Source organism: Gopherus flavomarginatus, chromosome 9, assembly GCF_025201925.1.
Source record: "Gopherus flavomarginatus isolate rGopFla2 chromosome 9, rGopFla2.mat.asm, whole genome shotgun sequence".
Classification (NCBI taxonomy): Eukaryota; Metazoa; Chordata; order Testudines; family Testudinidae; genus Gopherus; species Gopherus flavomarginatus.
Genome location: NC_066625.1, coordinates 19,014,873 through 19,037,138, shown reverse-complemented (window position 1 = coordinate 19,037,138; position 22,266 = coordinate 19,014,873). Strand labels below are relative to the sequence as shown.

At 43.2% G+C, this 22,266-nt stretch overlaps 1 protein-coding gene across 1 annotated transcript in view; it reads left to right on the top strand.

Moving 5' to 3' along the window:
* The first annotated feature begins 8,162 nt into the window (after nucleotides 1-8,162).
* XYLT1 (xylosyltransferase 1) overlaps nucleotides 8,163-22,266 on the top strand; it is a 328,154-nt gene continuing 314,050 nt past the window's right edge. Inside the window, exon 1 of the mRNA XM_050967712.1 lies at nucleotides 8,163-8,414. Within this exon, the coding sequence (XP_050823669.1) occupies nucleotides 8,163-8,414 (252 nt within the window). The remainder of the gene's footprint in view (nucleotides 8,415-22,266) is intronic.

The window sequence follows — 22,266 nt, the reverse complement described above, 5'->3', positions numbered from 1 at the left end:
CTGTTATCTTGCAGTAGAAACACACTTATTTTTGGGAATGCGTAACTCTCAATCATTTGGCAAACCTAGTAATACCTTGTGTGTTCTTCACCAGATATGAATAGTTTCATGTGAACATGAGCAACATCAGAAATCTTCAGTGAGGATGACACACTTCTCCCAGACATCAGACGAGTAGCCACATTAAAGTTTTCTGTGATGCGCCAAAGCTCACTCCAAAACTGTCATAGCTAAGATGTATGCTGAAGAACAAAGTACACTTGAAAGGGAGAATCTCTTATGCCTTTCATAACATGATTTTGAAATTTAGTTTGTTCCTCTCTGAGATTTGCAAAATCAATTTTTGTCCTTGTAGTGGTAGCTAATATATCCATTCTCTTGTTTCTCAAGGAACATATCCCTGCCAAGTTTACTTCTTAGTTTATCAGTATCATTAATAGATCAGAAGAATTTTAGTTAGCTAAATTGTACTCCCTCAGATTGCTAGTTGGCTGTCTCTATAGCAACAGAACAAAAATATTAGCAGATGTTAGTGGTTCAGTCACTGGTGACAAGGTGGTGAATTTTTAAAATTAGTACCTAACTAGGGTATGTCTACATTACAACAGTACAGCTATGGCACTGCAGCTGTGCCGCTGTAGTCTGTAATATAGAAACTTCCACATCGACAGAAGAGGTCTTTCTGACAGTGTAGTTAATTCACCTCTCTAAAAGGTGGTTGCTAGATGAATTGAAGAATTCTTCCATTGACCTAATTGTGTCTACGGTGGTGGTTAGGTTGACCTAACTACATTGCACAAGGCATGATATACACATATATCATTATGGATCTGCAGAAGGCCAAAGACTTCGGTGCTTTGGTTCTGGGCTTCCAAGAAAGCTAGGGCCTTACTCCATAGTAGAGTTGGTCCAGGGGAGCCCTACTAAGCTGAACTCCCCCAGAAATCCCTGTTAAGTGAGGGGTCCCACCTGGGTTCCACTGAGTCCCTTGACCCACCAGCCTGGGCTCCCTTTACACTGTACTGCTGTGACCAGCCTGCCACTCCCTCTCCCAGGCTCCAGCACATGTACAGGTAGGGACACACCCAGCTGCACTACACACACATGTTGTCATGAGCTCTGCAGGGGAAGGCTACATCTAAGGAATTTCCCAGCTACTCAAGTGCACAAACTCCTCTGGAGTGTAAACCCAAAATTATTCCATCTTGCTCTGCATAGGGATCAGTACAGAGTAAGCTCATGAAATTCACCCCTACCCTCAATGTGGAGAAGGATATGAAACAGCTTTCTGCCCCAAGTTATGAGTTCCACACACTGGTTTTAGACAAAGCAAAAATGTTTTACTACAAAAGATAGATTTTAAGTGATAAGGGATAGCAAACAGATCAAAGCAGATTACCTAACAAACAAACAAAACATGCTAAGTAAGCTTAATATACTAAAGAAATTGGATATCATTAGCAAACTCATCGATTCATAGATTCTAGGACTGGAAGGGACCTCAAGAGGTCATCGAGTCCAGTCCCCTGCCCTCATGGCAGGACCAAATACTGTGTAGACCATCCCTTATAGACATTTATCTAACCTGCTCTTAAATATCTCCAGAGATGGAGATTCCACAACCTCCCTAGGCAATTTATGCCAGTGTTTAACCACCCTGACAGGAACTTTGTCCTAATGTCCAACTTAAACCACCCTTGCTGCAGTTTAAGCCCATTGCTTCTTGTTCTATCCTTAGAGGCTAAGGTGAACATGTTTTCTCCTTATGACACCCTTTTAGATACCTGAAAACCGCTATCATGTCCACTCTCAGTCTTCTCTTTTCCAAACTAAACAAACCCAATTCTTTCAGCCTTCCTTTATAGGTCATGATCTCAAGACCTTTAATCATTCTTGTTGCTCTTCTCTGGACCCTCTTCAGTTTCTCCACATCTTTCTTGAAATGTGTTGCCCAGAACTGGACACAATACTCCAGTTGAGGCCTAACTAGTGGAGAGTAGAGTGGAAAAATGACTTCTCATGTCTTGCTCACAACAAACCTGTTAATGCAGCCCAGAATCATGTTTGCTTTTTTTGCAACAGCATCACACTGTTGAGTCATATTTAGCTTGTGGTCCACTATTACCCCTAGATCCCTTTTTGCCGTACTCCTTCCTAGGCAGTCTCTTCCCATTCTGTATGTGTGAAACTGATTGTTCCTTCCTAAGTGGAGCACTTTGCATTTGTCTTTGTTAAACTTCATCTTGTTTACCTCAGACCATTTCTCCAATTTGTCCAGATCATTTTGAATTATAACCTTATCCTCCAAAGTAGTTGCAGTCACTCCTAGTTTGGTATCATCTGCAAATTCTCACCCTAAATGACTATTCAAACAGGCTGTAGCGATTAAGGGGTCAGCTGCACTTGCTTACAGCTTAAAAACCCCAGGTATTCCTTTCACAGCCTAAAAATTCCTTTAGTCTGGGTCTAGCACTTCCCCCCTTAGTTCAGTCTGTGTTCCTCAGGTGTTTCCAAGAGTCTCTTTGGGGCGGGGAGTCAGTGAAGAACCATGATGATGCTGCTCTCCCAGCTTAAGTAGCTTTTGAGTAGGGTTGGAACCCTTTGTCTCTAAGCTTGGTGTTTACACCAGTCAGTGTATTCCAAGATGGGAGTCCAGTATCAGATGACCTGGTTACATGTCCCAGTGCCACAGTATCCATTGCTTGGAGGCCGTTTGTAGCAGCTTCAAGAAGACTCTCCAGTGGGAGATAAACTTCTAATAACTATTGTTTTCCCTAATGGTTCATTAACTCGAATGGATGCTTCCCAGCCAGCCATCTAGACTGAGCGTCTTTTGCCTAATGTGCGTTCCCCAGGTATAAACACATTTGTAATACAGATTATAGTTAATATTCCTAATTTCAGAGACATGAATATAAACAGGATAATCATTTTCAATAAATCATAACCTTTCCAATGATATTTCACATACTTATCTTGCATAAACTATGTCAGAATTATGCCATAATCACATCATCATACTATCACTGTGAAGGATATGGGGTGCAGTATTACACCTACCATGATAGGATATTGTATTATCTTCTCTGAGTTTGCTGGGGCTATTAGGAGGCATGATATGAATATCATCACTGGTCTAGCCATGCCTATTGACTTCTCCTTCCTTGAGCTTGCAGAGAGCCTTCCATGGATGCAGGGGAAGGGGAGGATGTTGTCAGACATGCAGCTGGATATCACCTCCTCTGCCTCCTTCCAAATAGGAGGGAAGAGATACATGTGCTGATGATCACCTCTATGCATGGCTCTTCACTGTGTGTTCTTCTCAGTGTATGCATAACGTGCCTCAGATGGCATGTGACCAGGATTCATCACTGAATTTGATCCACTGGTTGGACTGTTAGCTTCGCTGGCCTTGGCTGGGTCCTGACGGGGAGTGCGATGTGAACGCTGATCCTTGCCCCCCACCATGTGTTTAGGCCCATTGATAGCTATGGTCTATTGTTAGGATTTCTCAAACTTCATTGCACTGTGACCCCCTTCTGACAACAAAAATTACTACATGACCCTAGGAAGGGGGTCCAAAGCCCAAGCCCTGCCATGCTCGGGGGAGTAGGGTGTGCAAAGGCAAAGCCCGAGCCCTGCTGCCATGGGGGAAGGGGGCAGAGCCAAAGCTTGAGGGCTTCAGTCCTGGGCGGGGGAGGTGGGGAAGGCTGTAACTTAAGCCTCGCCACCCAGGAGTGAAGCCCTCAGGCTTTGGCTTCAGCCCTGGGTGGTGGAGCTCAGACTTTCGCTTTAGCCCCAGCAAGTCTAACAGGTTTGTGACCCACTTTGGGGTCCTGATCTACAGTTTGAGAACCTCTGGCCTATGTTATGCATGAAATTACTGTGGGCCACATGCAAATCTCATAATTATACACAAAAATGAACAGTGCGGATCATTACTAGATTTGCTCATGGAGTCAGAATAACTGTATGCAGAAATTAGTCATGAAATATACATGAGTTTTCCCATGATGCTTAGAAAATCAGCCCCTAATATCTAGAGGACATTCTCCATTAGGTATAACAATTTTAAAGTACAATATATCCAATTTTGAGCAAAATTACTTTGTAGTGTTCCTTTTATAAAGAAGCAGCACACACTGTTAAATGTTTTCTGGTTTTCCATGGTTTTATCATTGCATATCATGACCTTCACTGGTGAGCTTGTCAGCCAGAGATTAACAAGAAGATATCTCCTTCTATGCAGTTTCATGCAGAGCTGTGGCAGGGTACTGGATAAAATAAAATTAAAATGAGTAGCATCTCTGGGATCTAAAACCAAAAAAAAAAGGAAAATGCCTTTAAGAGGCTATGTGAGACTTCTTGGGGGCAGGGAAGCAGCTGAGCCACAGTTAATCTGAAGGGATTTATAAGACTGAGAGTAAAGGCGCTTCTGTTAAAAATCTCACTGGTAATATGGAGCTTCCAGGGAAGATCTTGAGGCAAGCAAGGAAGGCACAGAATATCCTGTTGCTGTTAAATGAAGAGTCAGGAGATAATCCCTCTGAAACATACATGTGTACATGCACACATTAAATATCCTATTTTTAATTATTTTGCAGTTTTTTAAAGAACAAATTACATAAATGTACACTGCATTTGAACACTGAATATCTGTGCACACAGAGTATCTAAATCTTGCTTCTTTCACAGCAATTTTACACCAGTGTGACAATAATGACCTTAATGGGAATTACTCCCATTTTACATAGGGGTAAGTGAGATCAGAATCTGGCTCTTAGCCCTATAAACATTTCAAAAGTGATTAGTGATTTTGAGTGCCTTTGTGTTTGGGTGCCCATCAAGAGACTCATAGACTTTAAGGTCAGAAGGGACCATTATGATCATCTAGTCTGACCTCCTGCACAACGCAGGCCACAGAATCTCACCCACGCACTCCTGTAACAAACCCCTAACCTACGTCTGAGTTACTGAAGTACTCAAATAATGGTTTAAAGACCTCAAGGTGCAGGGAATCCTCCAGCAAGTGACCCGTGCCCCACGCTGCATTAGAGATGCATAAAAGGAGTCTGTTTAGAAAGTACTGAGCACTCACCCTCTGCAAACCAAACCGCTTTGAAAGCATTAAGATGTGCACTCAAAAACGTTAGTTACTCTTGAAAATGTAGGCCTTAATATTTAGTGACCAACTGACATAACTATATATTATAGCTTGTTTAATAACTGTCAAATCTGTTAAAACATATCTTTAATATCATGAAATATAGGCCCTTTTCCGATTAAGGACAATTGGCTTGATCCTCAGTTGGTGTAAATAGATGTAGGTCTCTTAGGAACTATGTCTATTCACACCAGCTATTCTAATGTGATCAATAACATTTTGCCTTCAAACAAAGCAGCATGGAGCAAACCTTGAAGCTAGCTTGCCTGGAGATGACATATGTACAAACTCTGCATTCTGAATAGCTGGTAAGCTTGAGTGCCACTTACAATAAGCCAAACACACTTGGAACAATATCCTATTTGAAAGAGTGGATGCCTGTTTTGGGCCTGACTCTGATCGCTACTGGTAAAGGAATACTACATGCATTGAAGTCAATGGACTTCATCAGTATAAAACAAGTGGGAATTCAAAACCAGGCCCTTTTTTATTTTGTAGTACCAGAGCAAGGCCATCAGCCCTTTGCGTATGGAATTATTTCTTGTTTCTTTTTCTTGAGGCTATCATTAGTCACAAGAGACTCAAAACTGCTGATCTGTGAAAAATAAGATTACTCATTCTTAGAACCTGTATTGCTCCACTTCTTCTGCTAGATGTTATGTACTTTTAGATATATCAAATCATTCCGATACTGAGATTATGGATGTAAAGGAGAGTAATCAGAGACTTAAAAGCATTATATTTCTAGTTATTCACAATTTTTGGGGAAACAATGTATTCTGCAATTCGTTGTCCTACTTATCCCTCACCTAGCCCACTCCTCTGCCCTCTTAACACCTCCTCCACACTACCTTTATTGAAAGTAAGTGTTGGTGTCACTGAGCCACGCATTGTATTCCATTAACACAAAACATCACCCTTTGGATCATACTCCATAATTTGTGGTTTGTCAGGGAAAAAATAAAATAAATACAGAAAAAAGAAGTGGCAAGATTTTTCAGGCTCTATTTAACTATCATTTAAAAAAGACATTACTTGTTTAAGACTGGAAGACTGGTAACCCTGGGAAGGAAAAGAAGGCATTAAAGTAATTCACTAAGTGACTAGGAAACACTGACATTTCAAAAAGAACAAGAGTACTTGTGGCACCTTAGAGACTAACAAATTTATTTCAGCATGAGCTTTTGTGAGCTACAGCTCACTTCTTCAGATGCACAGCTGGGAAGATGGTTCTACTCCCCTTGACCCTATCGTGCAAAGTGCTGAGCTTCCTCCACAGGCAGGGTAGGGGTTCAGTAGTTTGCAGAATCAAATCCTTTTAAGAGTCAGGAGGTTGGATCTGCTTTTATTCCTTAATCTCCCTTCTAATGCTTTTTTAAGGAGCAAAACCCCTGCTTGTTCCAGAGAAGTCTGAAAACTTATTTGCTCCTGAGTCCTAACCCTTTATACACTTATCCGTGTGCGTAGTCCCATTGAAACGTTATGTTCCTGGGTAAGTATTTGCAAGGGTGGAGCAATGAATCACTTCTTTAGAGCAGTTATCAGATGTATGGGAATCAGAGTAATTAGCAGGTGTCAGGACCTTACAGGTTAAAGCCCACAACTAGGGCTATTTTGAAATCTATTTTTCTAAACTACAGCTTACAGCTTTCCAAAAACTATGCTGTGGTTACCTGGTGGATAAGGAAAGGAGTGGATGAGGAGTTGCTGATTTTCCTTGGAAATCTGATTTTACAAATTCAGTCTCAGAGTTGGGACTATTTGGGGGGTGGGTGAAGAGATTTAAATTCTCATGAGACCGCTTTCACTTTTACACACATTTCATATCTGTAGTCATGTGCAGATGACATTTAAAAAAAGGCTGGTTTGTGTTCAGTTTCAACTGCAGCCCTATAAAAATAAAATAGGCCAGTCAAGCCAGTGCCCAGGCCAACTGGCAACGCTCAAGGAGAGCTATCTAAAGTACAGAGGCATTGCAAAGAAAAGCATCCAGCCATGCCCTAACGCCATGCTAATTCAGGGTCCGTGGGTCATGCTGCACCTTAGCCAGGGTTAAACTAATCCCTGAAGCACTGTCAGCGGGGTGTGGAGGTGCATTTTTAACATACCTGACCCCAGCAGCACTAGCCCCGAACCATTTCCAGCCAGCCACGGGCAGGGCCTTTAGCCAGGGGCTAAGAATCCAGAGACACCAGCATGGCGGGGCCAGGAAGGTCTCCAACCCCTGCCCACGACTTGATGTGTCGGAGGGGAAGGTGGTTCCTCAGTCACTGCACGAAGACGGGGAGGGGACTGCGCTGCATATCGTGCAGCAGCTTCCAACCCTGCCTGCCCCCTCGGCCTCCTCCTTTTCCCTCCCTGCTGGCCCTGGCCCTGGCCCTGGCTCTGCCCTTCAGCTGCTCCCTCAGCGCCTGCCCTGCACAAAGAGGCACCTGCCTCCCGAGCCCCCCACCCAGCCGGGCTCTCCCGCCCCCAGCCTCCCGCCGAGCCGGGCTCCGAAGGGTCCGGCCCGCCCTGCCCGCGCGCTCTGCCGCGCGGCAGCCCCCAGCTCCATCCTGCCCCCCGGCGGGAAAGCCGCAGCCGCCTTCGCTCGGCAGATGGCAGTCACGGCTCGCTGCGCGGGCTGCCCGGCTCCGCGCCCCGCCGGGCTCGGCGCTGCCGGTGCGGGTGGATCCGCGGGAGCGTGGGACGCGGGGGGGGGGGGGCGCGGAGCATCCCCCCCTGCATGGAGCTGCCGCTGCCCGCAGCGCTTGGCTGCAGACAGACCCTGCTCCTCCTCCGGCGCCCCCGCCCCCTCGGCTGCTGCGGGCCAGGGGCTGCCACATCGCCCAGCCTCCCCAGTTCTCTCGCCCTCCCCAGCCCACCTCCCCCGCCGCCCCGTCCGCCTTCCCCCTCCCCCCACCCTCGCTGCTGACGTCTGGCTCTGCCCGTCTGAAAACTCCGCGCCGCGGCGGATGCGGCGGCTTTCAGGGGCTCGGCAGCGGCAGCCGCGGCGAAGATGGTGGCGGCTCCGTGCGCTCGCAGGCTGGCCCGGCGCTCGCACTCGGCGCTCATCGCGGCGCTCACCGTGCTGCTCCTGCAGACGCTGGTGGTGTGGAATTTCAGCAGCCTGGACTCCGGCGAGGAGCAGCGGGCCGGCGGCGGCCGGGAGAAGCGGGACCGGGGCGGCGGCGCCGGCGCCGGGGAGAGCAGCGACCACCGGGCGCATCAGCACCGCAGAGGACCTGCTGCATTCCACAGCAAGGCGCTGGTAAGTGCTGCCGCCCGCCGCCGCCCTCCATTCGCAGCCCGCCCCAGCCCTGGCACCGGGGGGACCCGAAGGCTGCAGCGCGCCCCGGTCCCCCCCTTTTACTTGGCCAGCTCGGCGGCGGTGCGATTAATCGACTCTTCTCAGCAGGGTCGGGTTGGCCCCTTGCAAGTCTGCAAGAGGCATTCGGGCAGCGTCTGCGGCCAGCAGCCTTTTTTGGGGGAGGGGGATATGCATTTCCAGAACCCCAGGGCTTGGACCGGGGGCGGGGGTGGGGGAGAGAAAATCTGCTGGTGGCTTTTAAAGTGCAGTCGGGAGAGAAAGGCAAGAAGTTCTGCGGATGGGCGCCGGGTGGTTTTCGTGATCAGTGCATGCGCTGTAAGTGCCGTTAGAAGGCACGGGCAGGTAACTGATTGAGAAAGATCCAGCCTGGAGCCGCTCTGAAAACTTTGAAAGCCGCTGCTTCTCTGCTGGAGTCATCCCTTGAACCTCGGCAGTTGGGGTGGGAGGTGGGGAGGGGGAGTCCTGCAAAGTTAGAGCGGAATGGGACCGATGTGTTGTAATGTCTCCGCTGGCCAGCAAGGCTCCCACCCCCAACCTCTGGAAGCAGCCGTGCTTGAGATGGCACGGTCTGGGCACAGAAAACCTCCTTGGCGCTAGCCAGAGCTGGGGTTCTTCAGAACAGTCCGTAGAAGTGCATATTATTTCTATATCATTACAGTGACGTATTTGTTTTAAACATTCCCTCCCTTCCCCCAACACCCTGCATGCCTGCAGATCTGCTTTCTAAGGATTTCAGTCGTGGGAATGGGACTGTGCTTGTTGATTGGGCATCGTTGCGTGTTCATGAGGGTTCTTGCGCGCTGGCTGGGCGCTGCTATGCTTGTTGTACTCATAGGCTTGTCACTCACGTTTCCTGTGGTGTGAAAGTGACAAAGGAGCAGACAGCGCTGCAGCAGCGTTCTCTACTCCCCTGGCTGCTGGCAGCAGGAGACAGACCTACCAGACTCCGCTTTCACATCATGTCACTCCTCTCCAGGAAAGGAGACTAACATTTTAACACCCCCCCCCCCCTTCTCCACGCAGGCTTGGTTCTCTCCACCTCAAATCTTGACTCTGCTCTTGCTCTTCACTCTAGAGCCCTTCACCTTGGAGTGCAGCTTTCCTATCCTATGGAAGAAAAGTGATGTAGCTATTGAGTCTCTCTCTCCTCTTAGGGACTGAACTGGGCTCATAAGAATTCTCCCTAAAGAAAGTGAACAAACAGCAGGGGGCCTAGTTATAAAACAGCAACAAAGGAAAATGGGATCCTCTATTATTAGAAGTCCTCTTTTGAGACTTAATTATATTTTGAAATCCATCATCTTCTAAATTTCCAGACTTCAGTCTGGTGTAGTTATCTCACTGATACTTTCTTAAGGCCTTTACTTTGCTGCTTTTTTGCATCTGAAAAACACACAGACGCTATTCTTGATTGCACAACTGTATCAGGTACAGCAGGCGTGAAATTTAATGCAGTAATTTATTAGCTCGCTAAGAATTAAATTATTTCTTTTTTGCATACTCTCAAATGTTTTTTTAAATTGCTTGAACCTGGAACCACTGCATTTTCACAAAAGAAATTAGAAATTAAAAAAGTTATGTTTCTGAATTGCAAACAGGCATGCAATGTATAACTTTCCAAAGAAATTAATATGAAGCCCAAAATGTATTTCATTATGTATAAATGGTATTTAGTTTTCCGTAGTTCAAGAGAAGCTTCCTTTGTTTATGAGTTTGCTTTAATAGACTTCTATGTAAATCTGATTTAGGGACATTTTGTGTTGTCGCTTTTCAGATATGCACATTCTCTTTGTATCTATTTCTATCTCTGTATACATCATAAGAGAGAAAGCAAGAGTCTAGGGTTAGCTATGTCTTGTCTTCATAGATGACTGTGGGTGTCCCAACCACAAGTATGTTTTATGAAATCATCCCCTGTAATAAAAATAGATTAATGTTCTGTTGCTAAAATTCAGGGGCGGTCTTCTGGAGGATTGCATACACTGTACCAGTGTGCGTGATAAGCTTTTTTCAGCTTCCAAATAAAAGAATCTAAAATTCCTGCTTACTAAAATTAGTTTTTCTCTTGCTTTATTTTTACACAGTCTTCTCACTTTAATGACACGTGTTCTGAAATTTTACATGTCAAACTTTACCATCTTTCTCCTAGTATTCTGCCCTCTACGCTCTTTTTTTCCCATTTGTCGCTCTTTTCAGACTTCCTTTTTTCTCAAGCTGTTTCTCTCATCCCTCCAGTCTTGTATTTAGTTGTCACATCATGATTTGTTTATTAAAGCAAAGTCACAGCTCTAACTTCTTTCAGGCCCAGGAGCCAACCTGAAACAAGTTTGCATCCATCTGCCCCATGTATAACCAAAGGAAGGGGGCAGGCTCATTTTGAGGTCCTGTGGAGAAAATACCTGTTATGAGCTCTGAACTGCAAGGGGCCATAAGACTGTCATGTACTGGAACATGAAAGAATAAGACTGTGATGCCTACAAAAAAGCTCATAAGGTTTTGAAAATACAGCATTAAGAGCTGCCCATACAGCTTTGCTACTAAAAGTGAAGATAATATGCTATCACTCAAAATGCTAATGTTGTACAAAGTCCTGAAATATGGCTGTGTGATGCTCACGGTATATAAGCAGATATTTTAGTGCTTCTTACATCATTTGTGGATATGCATAGTTAGAATATTATTTTATGCTGGCGATTAGCAGTCATTCCTGTATACGTTTGTTTTCGTTAAGGAAGTAAATATTGAGTGATCTGGCTCCTTTTGAATCATAGTTTAGATAACATGCTGTGTAAACACGTTCTAAGAACTTATTATCCCTACACTTGCTATGGCCTGGTCTACTCTTAAAAATTAGATTGACCTAACTACATGGCAGAGCTGTGAAAAATTTTGCATCCTGACCACCGTGGTTAGGTCAACTTAACCCTTAGACGCAGCTGTTGATAGAAAAATTCTTCTGTCGATCTACTTACCTCCTCTTTGAGAGGTGGATTAATGCATCAATGGAAAAACCCCTTCTGTTGATGTAGGAGGTATCTACACGACAGCGACACAGATGCCGCTGTGCTGTCTGGCATAGACACACCCTAAGTAACCAGTGGGTGTCCCACTGAGCCATGTCACAGTATCTTAAATATGTTCTGAAATAAACAATAATGTTGTATAAACAATATACAGATGCGGTGCGTGGATAGATGATTTGGCAGCACTTGTTAAGGATGATTTCACAACACTTGTTTGTGTCTTTGCTTAAACTGCACCCCTCAGAGTGGTGACCATCTTTACACTTACTTCATCAGCAGTACACACACCCACTAAGCATCCATTTGATCACTAAAACATGTGCTTGATGGACCACAAATTGGATTTTTTGCAAATTTCTGGTAGAAATCAAACTAAGTATGAAAGATAAAGAGCTCTACCTAATATTCTATCAACCCCTTTGAAGTTGGTAGTCTAAATTCGCAAACTGCCGACCTACAACTGTCTTTCCACAGATACGTTGTTCATCTCAGTGATATGTGCATGGCTGTCTTTATATTTAGGGGTGCACATTTGCTTATGTCAGATATGAAATAGTAGCAAGAAACTTTTAGGAACATAGGGCCTGATTCTGATCCACAGGATATATAGGGATTAGCCCTATTAAGCTTTCTGGATCCCCAGAGTCCATAAGTGACCGTTGGGCAGACCGAAAATGCACTGGGCTGATCCCACGACAAAACTCTTTAGCCAGAAATGGAAAGAATATACTCATAACAAAACAGAATGGTGTGGCGTCAACTTGCGTTCATGGAGGGACAGAGGAGGACAAGCCAGACAAAGGTAAAGTCAATGGAGTTACACCATTATGATATCTGTGTAGGAGAAAACTCCGGCCCATAATTTCTGGTGCTCTAATTTTTATGTTAAAACACAATTTATATACTGCCTGAGTTGGTTTAGGTTTTCCTTTTCAGTCTAAATCTCCCATTGTTTGCATTTATCATATTTGTTATAGGATATTTTCAAAAGTTGGCAGGCCTGAGTACAGTAGCTCTATTATACCCAAACAACTGAGGGCTTAACCATTTCAAGAAGATTTTGACACACAGTACTTTATTCAAAGTACTATATATCCTGTCCATTTATTTTGTTTTCAGTTTAATCATAAGAGCACAGAATGCAGTTTGTTCTAGACTATATTTTTAGTGTTCATTCAGTCTGCTAACTGGATGCTAGTGTTAAAATACTCATTGGTGTGCCCAAAGGGAAGAACTGAATGTCTCCATCTGTGTGAAATAGTGGATATGTTGATCAATAGTCTCCCTTCAGGAGAGTCCATAATCATATTAAAAATATCTCTAGACTTTTTTTTTGCAAGGGCTACTTGTACATTAGATCCATTTATTGTAACTTAATATTTGATCATGTGGTCTGCAACCAACCTATTTTGTAATGTTTGCATAGAAAATATGTTGGACATTTGCTGAAGGTGGAACTTCCAAAAGCTCTGTCCAAATATTGCCACATATAGCTAAAATCTTTATTTTTAATTTTCCCTCTTCTTTTTTTTTTTTTTTTTTTTGCTCCTGATCAGTGTGCAGAAATATATACAAGTATTAAAGAATGACATTTTTTTACTGTACTGAATCAAACACCAAGAGGTAAATAGTGTGAGGTTTTGGTAATCTACTTCTGTAGGAAAAGAAACAATTTTTGAACCAAGTGTTTAACGGGTATTTAGATTTATTTTAAATGCCATCAGATACCTATAATAAGCAATTTCACTTGCAAAATGAAAAAAACTGCATTATAGTAAAAATGTTACCGTTGTACGTGGGTATAATTAAATGCAAACTGCCAACTTGGCATAAAGAGAGAATTTTGAATCAAGCTATTCTGCAAATGAAAAAATTTACTGTGTTAGATCCCCTGGCCAGCTACAGCTGCCGTTTTCATTACTCATGAGCCAGTTTCCTGCTGTTGTTCACATTTAATTAAATTGTATTATGGATGTCTTTAAAGAAGTATGAATTATTTCAATAACACTGACATAAGTGGGTGCTTGTAACAATATAGCTTTCTTTTTCTTGCCCCCTCCCCCAATCCATTCACGGCTATTTACAGAAGCTTCCTCTTCTCCCCCCACCCCCCAATGCATACAAAGCATAGTAATTGACACCAAACAATAATTTATGCTACTGTCTGAGAAAGGGTTGATTTTATTTAAAGGTGTTATCTTTGAAAGGAATTGCACAAGCTTTTTTGCAGGAATGGAGTAAGTGTAATGTTTATTCTGAAGAGAATTTTTAAATTCAGCTTGGTGGTGGTGGAAGTGTCTTGTTGGATATTCTGCATTATAAGCCTTAAGGAAGGAAAGGAATGCACATCTCAGCTTTGGGGCTGGTGCTGATGAGATGAATGTGACAGGGGAACTTCTGCTATAATTTTAGCTCTCACTCAGTGTTGCAGTGATATGCAGTTATACTTTGCAGTGGATGCACTCACATTAGCCAGCTGTGGCCTCTTCTCTGGAACCAGTTACTGAAAGCAACTGATGTGGGCTGCATGACTTTCTTTAGTGTCATACAGTCCCATTGGGTTGTGTATAAGATAGTAAAGTAAAAATGCCAGCACTTTGTTAATATGTCAGTGCAGTGAAATGTAACTGTTGCCTGGTGGTGTGTTATACTGTAGGATCAAAGTATTTCTTGAATCATTAGTCTGAAATGCTGTATATCATATTTAAGACAGTGTATAAGAAAACCCTGCTGGCAGCAGCTTTCTCCCTTATATACTGAGGGGGATAGTATGGGGTCTTGCTTCAAGCACCTTTGCTGATCACCTCTATAGTAGTGTGTGGGATGAGAGGTCATTTCTTAGGTAGGTAGTTTCCAAGACATTTAGGCCTCTGTGAGTTAATAACACCTTAAATGCCACACAGAAATGAACAGACAGCCCGTACAGATTACTGTAGAGCACTGGTGTAATATGATCATGGTGAGATACCCTGCTTAACAAGTGAGTTGCTGCATTCTGCACCAGCTTTAGTTTCTAAATGAGTTTAGAAGTAGGGTGCAATGGCAGCAAGGTCCTTATCTGGGCAGGAGATGGGTATCAAGATGCTGCTGAAAGATGGTCAGACAACAATAATTGGGAATTTACAGAGTGCCAAGTTGCAAACTTGAGTTAAAAAAGACAGATAGATATGTTTATTTGCAACATATCTTCTGGATTTTCCCCCAAACCTCAGTCTCTCTCTGGATTTCTTTAATCAGAATTGAGCCTCAGGCAGCTCAATATCATGCATGCCCCAAGCTTAGTCAGGTACTGGGGAAACTGCTTCGCTGAACCATCTGAGTCTTAAGAGAGAGCGAGACAAAGCTGGTGAGGATAGTCCTGCCCATCTCTGTTCAGTAGCCCTTCTAGTGACCTTATGTACACATTGAACTAGATAGAGGACAAGACGGAACCCCACTGAACTCCACATGAGAGCTCACAGTAGTGGAACAATCAGCCAACATTACGCTTTGGAATTTCAGACCATTCTACTCCCCCAGAAGTCTACAGGTATGTCCACAACAAAAGTTCCAAAGATAGCTAATAGGTGTGATAATATTGCTGGGGATTCTTGATCTTAATCTGTCATTAGGAGAAAACAGTCAGCCAACGGAACTAGCACACAATTGTAACGTATGCTATAGAGTTAGACTAAAACTTTGACATATAATAATAATGAAGCTAAGATTAAAATACAATGAACAAAAACAAGATTTCAAGTAATGACAGCTAAACCACTCTTAACTCATCCCTTTCTGCCAAGGGTGTTAAAACAGAGTGAATTTACATATAATATACGTTGCAATGTAGGGAGCTAGAATGTTCCTTTCTCCCTTTTGTCCAGGGTGATAATGCAGTAAAATAGCTGTGTAGACATTGCTTTGCTGTAGTGACTTGAGCGAGAGCTTGAGCACTCATGCCTCTGGGATGAGTGGGCTTGAAGGCCTGAGCCAGAACATCAAAGCAACGTCTACACAGCTATTTTTGTGCATTAGCATGAGCCCCACTAGCACAAGTGTGTGGATCTGGGCTGGGAGGCTCTCTCCCAGATGCAGCATAGAGATATCCTTAGTGTGCTTTGCCATATAGGGATAATATGGCCCTGTGAATTCCAGTTCTGAAATGCATCTTTCGATACAGCTGGGGGAGAAAAGCAAAAACTACCAAAGCAATGGTTTTTCTGACTTCTTTAGGTCTAAAAGGCTGAAATGAGCTTGAATGCGACCTGCACATTTTTACGCTAAATTTCAGTCTAATGTAAATTAAGCACCAGATCATAGAATATTGGGTTAGAAGGGACCTCAGGAGGTCAACTAGTCCAACCCCCTGCTCAAAGCAGGACCAGTCCCCAACTAAATCATCCGAGCCAGGGCTTTGTCGAACCTGACCTCTAAGGAAGGAGATTCCACCACCTCCCAGAGTAACCCATTCCAGTGCTTCACCACCCTCCTAGTGAATTTTTTTTCCCTAATATCCAACCTAAACCTCCCCCACTGCAACTTGAGACCATTACTCCTTGTTCTGTCATCTGGTGCCACTGAGAACAGTCTCGATCCATCCTCTAATGTTGACTCATACCTGGCTTCTCGTCCACTGTAATCCCTAGGTCCTTTTCTACAGAACTGCTGCCTAGCCATTCAGTCCCTAGTCTGTAGCAATGCACTTGTCCTTGTTGAACCTCATCAGATTTCTTTTGGCCCAATGGTCTAATTTTTCTAGGTCCCTCTGTATCCTATCCTTACCCTGCAGCGTATCTACCACTCCTCCGAGTTTAGTGTCATCTGCAAACTTGCTGAGGGTGCGGTCCACGCGATCCTCCAGATCATTAATGAAGACATTGAACAAAACTAGCCCCAGGACTGACCTTTGGGGCACTCTGCTTGATACTGACTGCTAACTAGACATGGAGCCATTGATTACTACCTGCTGAGCCTGATGATTTAGCCAGCTTTCTATCCACCTTATAGTCCATTCATCCAGCCCATACTTTAACTTGCTAGCAAGAATACTGTGGGAGACTGTATCAAAAGCTTTGCTAAAGTCAAGGAATAACACGTCCACTGCTTTCCCCTCATCCACAGAGCCAGTTATCTCATCATAGAAGGCAGTTAGGTAGTCAGGCATGACTAGCCCTGGATGAATCCATACTGACTGTTCCTGATCACTTTCCTCTTCTCTAAGTGCTTCAGAATTGATGCCTTGAGCACCTGCTCCATGATTTTTCCAGGGACTGAGGTGAGGCTGACTGGCCCGTAGTTCCCCAGATCCTCCTCCTTCCCTTTTTTAAAGATGGGCACTACATTAGCCTTTTTCCAGATCCTGTGATCCCTTACCCATGTGAGCACACGTGTTGATTCCAGTGGGACAGCTCACCTGAATAGTCTGGTCCGGCACCCCTCTTCCTGGGACTCTCAGAGACTCTCAGCCAGCCAGTAAAACAGAAGGTTTATTGGACAACAGGAACGCAGGTTACAGCAGAGCTTGCAGGCACAGTCAGGACCCCTCAATCGAGTCCTTCTGGGGTTTCAGGGTGCTTGACTCCCAGGTTAGGATACCCTGAATTCCACCCACACAGCCCCAAAATGAAACTGAAACTAACCCCCTCCTGCCGGCCCCTTCCTTTGTCTAGCTTCCCAAAGTGTTGACCTCCCACCCCCCTTGCCTAGCTCAGGTTACAGGCTCAGGTATAGTCCATCCCCTAAAGTCCTCTCCTGCTCTCCCATCCCCCATGCAGACAGCCCCTACTCCATCACAGGGTTAGCAGGATCAACCTTGTGTAAACAGGAGGCCTCCTCGGGGCAGCCCTGCAAATGGCCTCTTGCCTCAGTTTCCCTCTTCAGTTTATAGTAAATCCAATACAAGCATAGAATTATAGGAACCGTAGGACTGGAAGGGAACTCAGGAGGTCATCTAATCCAGTCCCCTGCACTCATGGCATATCTTCAGGTCTCACTCTTTATCCATAGTTCTTTGTCCCTCCACCAGGACAGCCAACCTAGCCCTTCCTTCTCAGGCACAAACCTGCTCTTCCTAGACAGCATTCTCAGAGCTTCTCTGCTGGGAGCCTCACCTAGTGGTTCTGGGCCCAGATCCCCAGCAAAAGGACCCTAGTGGGTAAGCTTCTCAGCTTCTCCTTTCCCTTCAGCTCTCTGGCTCTTGATTCCGGCTCAGAGCCAGCAGACATCTCCCTCTCTTGCTCCTTCCTGCCTTAAGTCAGTCCTGGCTGTCTGGCTGGAGGACATCAAGCATTCTTTCTGACTGAACCAGTCTGCTCCTGCCGCTCTTAACTCAGTTGCAGGCTTCTGATACCTTCCCAAATGCTGCCCTGCCCTCTCAATTGGCCACTCGGACTGGAATACGAGCACTCAGCCCAATTTCTTTTAGTGGGCCTGCTCCCCTATTATCTCCTAACATGGCAGAGTTATACATTTCCTAAAGAATGGGTCCGTAATGGAAATACTGACTTGGTCATTAACCACAGCTTCACTAGTTATCACAAGGGTAATAACACCAAAGTACAACCTTAACAACAATTCAAAAGGGCAGTGAAGACAACTAATCATTTTATAATGAGAAACGAGGAAAACAATACATTTAGAGGCACAGAACTGCATAATCATTTTACAAAGCTTTAGCACTTAACAAGGCACATGTTAATAAAACAAACAAATCTTTTCAGTAACAGGGAACTAATGTATACATTATTTAAGAACAGTATTAGAGCCAGATTAGATTGATGGACTCTTGTAGAAGTGATCTCATTAAGCATCTTTTATGTAGGGATCTGGGAAAGTTTTTCATGAAATGGATTTTTATTAATGGGGTTGTCGGGGGAGTCTTTTTCAGACCATTGATTATTTTCATTATTTTTTGTTATGTGATAGGTCTTTGTAGATATTCCCTTTGAAATAAAAGCCTCTTTGTGTTCTTGTTTTACCGGGGAGAGCCAATTGTTGTAAAGGAGACATATACAAATCCCATTTGCTTGTTATCAAGTATTGCAAATGGCTACTTTACAGTACAGTATAAAATACCCTCATTACCTGTCATTTTTTTGGGCTGTATTGAGAAATATTTTCCAAAATGTTTTTCCTTTTCTGTTTTGAAAGTGCAGTATACAAAGTGGAGATTTTAGATCCATTTTAATAGTGCTAGATAGTGAAACAGGAGGTGTTAGATAAGATTAGATAAAAGCATGAAGTAAACATAATTTGCACACTGATCTTGAGGATGAATTTGAACCAGAATTGCTTCTGATTTTCTTTATGTAGTTAGAGTTCTATCCTGCACACATTAGATTCCAGGGGAATTTTGCCTTGATTTCAGTCATGGGAGGAGGATCAGGTCTTTACTTGCGTATTTTTTCCCCCCAGTTTTAATCCCTGGTTGTCTAACTTGCTTAGTCATAGCTCAGTGAAAATTGGTGATATGAGATGTAAATGTGACACTCATGAAAGGTTATTTACAAGATACCTTAGTTAGTAGTTCCACGCTTAATCAATGTAGATGAACTCACTGGTTCTGAGAGAACCTTGTTCTGTGTCCCTGTTGCTTTTCCTGCTTAAAAATAATCTGTAATGGAAATCCTTCAGATCTAAACCTCATTATTTAAATTGTTAAAATACTGCGAACGCCAAATAACAAGCAACCTAATTTTTGCTGAAATAGAGAATTCTTACAATGGGTAAAATTTTCAAACGTGCCTGTGTCCCATTCTCAGGCACTTAGACTCGGAAGTCCCTTCTTAGGCTTTGACACTGCACCACAGAATGCTGTGTTGAAAAGAAAAGTGTTAGAGCATGGGACGAGGAGTTAGAGCCCTGGGTTCTGTTCTCATGTCTACAGGTCTATTTTGGTGCCATCTTTAGCAAGGCATTTACAGCCTCATTTTCAAAAGAGGATCCTAATTTTGGATGTTTCAATTTTTGAGTGCCCAGCTTTAGACACCTTGTGTCTGATTTTTTTCAAAGGAGGTCAGTACTTGCGATTCCTATGACTTAGTTGTTGGAGTTCTGAGTGCTAAGTCTCAATGTGTGTCAGGCAGACCGCCCAAAAACAATAGTCACATTTGGAAATTTTAGCTTGAACTTTCTGTGCCACAGTGTCTCCATCTGTAAAACAAGTAGACTCAAGCTTACCGACCTCACAGAAGCGTTGTGGGTCTCAGCTAATTACTACTTGTAAAATGCTTAGAAAGCTTCAGATTGGTCTGAGCCAGCTTCTTAGATGATGTGCATTGGCTTAGCTCCATTGAAGTCAATAGAACTATGTTAGTTCATACCATCTGAGAATTTTGGCCTTCAAATGTAATGATAGTTATAATAATAGTATCAAACAATTATTATTTTTCTCTTTTTTTTCATTGAAAAATGAGAACACGATTTTCTCTTGTATCAGTGCAAGTAATTCACATTAATGGCTCACATGGAAGAAATATTCATTTGTTTAGTGCATCTGTGTGCTAGATACTTTACAGTCGTGTAGGAAGACAGGTCCCTACTTTGAAGAGCTTACAGTCTGAATGAAAAATGTAGCAAGTATACATGAAAGAAAATCTACTGCCCGAACTGCTTTGAAATATTACTCTTACACATTGATTCAACAAGTGATTTAAGCACATGACTAACTTTAAGCACAAGGGTAGTTTCACTGACCTCCATGGGACTAACACTTCTCTGGAATTATTCCTGTGTTTTGTTAGGCGGGTGCTTAGGTGCCCTGCTTATAGACTTTCAGGCTACCTTGATCATGATCATCTACTCTGACCTCCTGCACATCACAGGCCACAGAGCCTCACCGATCCTGTAATAGGCCCATAACCACTGAGTCACTGAAGTTTTCAAATCTCGGTTTAAAGACTTTAAACTCGGTTTAAAGACTTCAAGTTACAGAGACTCCACCATTTACTTTAGATCAGACCAGGTGACCTGTGCCCCATGCTTCAGAGGAAGGCAAAAAATTCCCAGAATGTCTGCCAGTCTGACCTGGGAGAAGGCCTTCCTGACCCCAAATATGGCCATCAGTTAGACACTGAGCGTGGGGGGCAAGGCCCACCAGCCAGACATGTGAAAAAGAAGCCTCTTTAGCAACTTAGAGCCCTCTCCATCTAGTGCCCCATCTCTGGCTGTTGGAAATATTTGCTAATAGCCGTTGTGGATGGCCACGTGCCATTGTAGGCAACCTCATCCTACCACCCCCACTATAAACTTAGCAAGCACAGTCTTGAAAGAAGTTAGTTTTTTTGCCCCCATTACTCCGCTTGGAAGGCTGTTCCAGAACTCCACTCCCTGCTGAACTGGGGCATTAATTTGTGAGGGAAGGGAGTAGCCCCTCCCACTCAGCCGCCATGAAAACTGAGGGCCACATAATGCTGCTATAATTTACACATTGTGTAACTGTTCAATTCATCCTTCTGTGTCAAGTACTGAAAAGGTCACTACCGGACACTTATCATGTGACTCTTTTTATTTTTAGAGAAGATTAGTGGATTCCTCCGAGGGACAAACTATTTATGGCCCTATTTACAGCATGTGTAAATTGGCTTTTTTTTGGTAATGGAATTAGAGTAAATAAGTGTTAGCCAGAAAAATAGAGCATGGTTATCACTGAGGTCAAATCTTGAATGCTTCCCTCAGTATGTTCTGTTTTCACATTACTGCTGTTTCTGTGTTGTGTTATATTAATAGAGAGAATTAGTGAATGGAGCCTTTATTTTGTAAAAGTACGTTCTAAGTAGAAGGATGACACTGTCTTGTTTTAGTTTAAACAAAATTTGTGTCTGTGGGTCATGGATAGCCAAACTTCAAACTTCAGCCTTTGATTGCATCCTTCAGAAGAACGTTTTTTGGTTTGTGTGGTTGCAGTTGGAGAATTTTTTGCATACTTCTGACTTTTGGTTTTACTTTTCCTAATGTTGTATTTTGAATTTTGTGCTTTTAGAATTTCTCTAAGGTTTTTGTTGTTTTGTGCTTGGAAGAAACCCAAAGATATTTCCAGGGTTTTTAGTCCTCTTATAGTCTCTCTGGGTATTGAATGTTTCCCCTGTACCTGAATCAGTAACTAGCTAAATGACAAGCCACTCAATTATAGGCCCTTAAATTGCATCTCCCTGCAAGAACTGCTTGCCACTGGGGACATCTTAATGTTGGAAATTTGTGTGCGAAATACCCTGTCATCAAAGTAATATATATCCAATGGCAAAAATATTCAGTGTTAGATTAAAAATAGCAAATAATTTTTACACACAAATGTTAAAATGTTCAAATGTTGGTAGTTACAGCTGTGGACTTACATCCATATTTAGGCACCTAATTTAGATGCCTGAATGCTCTATTTAGATGCCTGAAACGGACATTTAAATACATAAATATGGATCCAAGTGCAAGACTTTAGGCATCCAAGTTTTGAAAAGGTGGCCTAAAGTATAAAGCAAGTAAAAACAAGCAGAAGAAATATAAATGGAGTAAACAAAGCTGTTAGTGTGGACACCAGGAGAATAATAATACTTTACACTGCTGTAGTATCTCAACTTAGGCATTCACTTAATTGAGTTTAGTAGCGTGGTTGCATAAATAGAATCTTTGAGATGCTATCAGCACCTACTGTAAGAGCACTAGTACATCTGCAGTGAAGAATCTGTTACCTTTTTGGCAGTCTCACAAGAGAGGAGTATAAATCTCGATTGTAATATTTTGATAAGTCACTAATTCTTATTAAAATAATAATTATGGTGTTAATTATAACTGCAGTT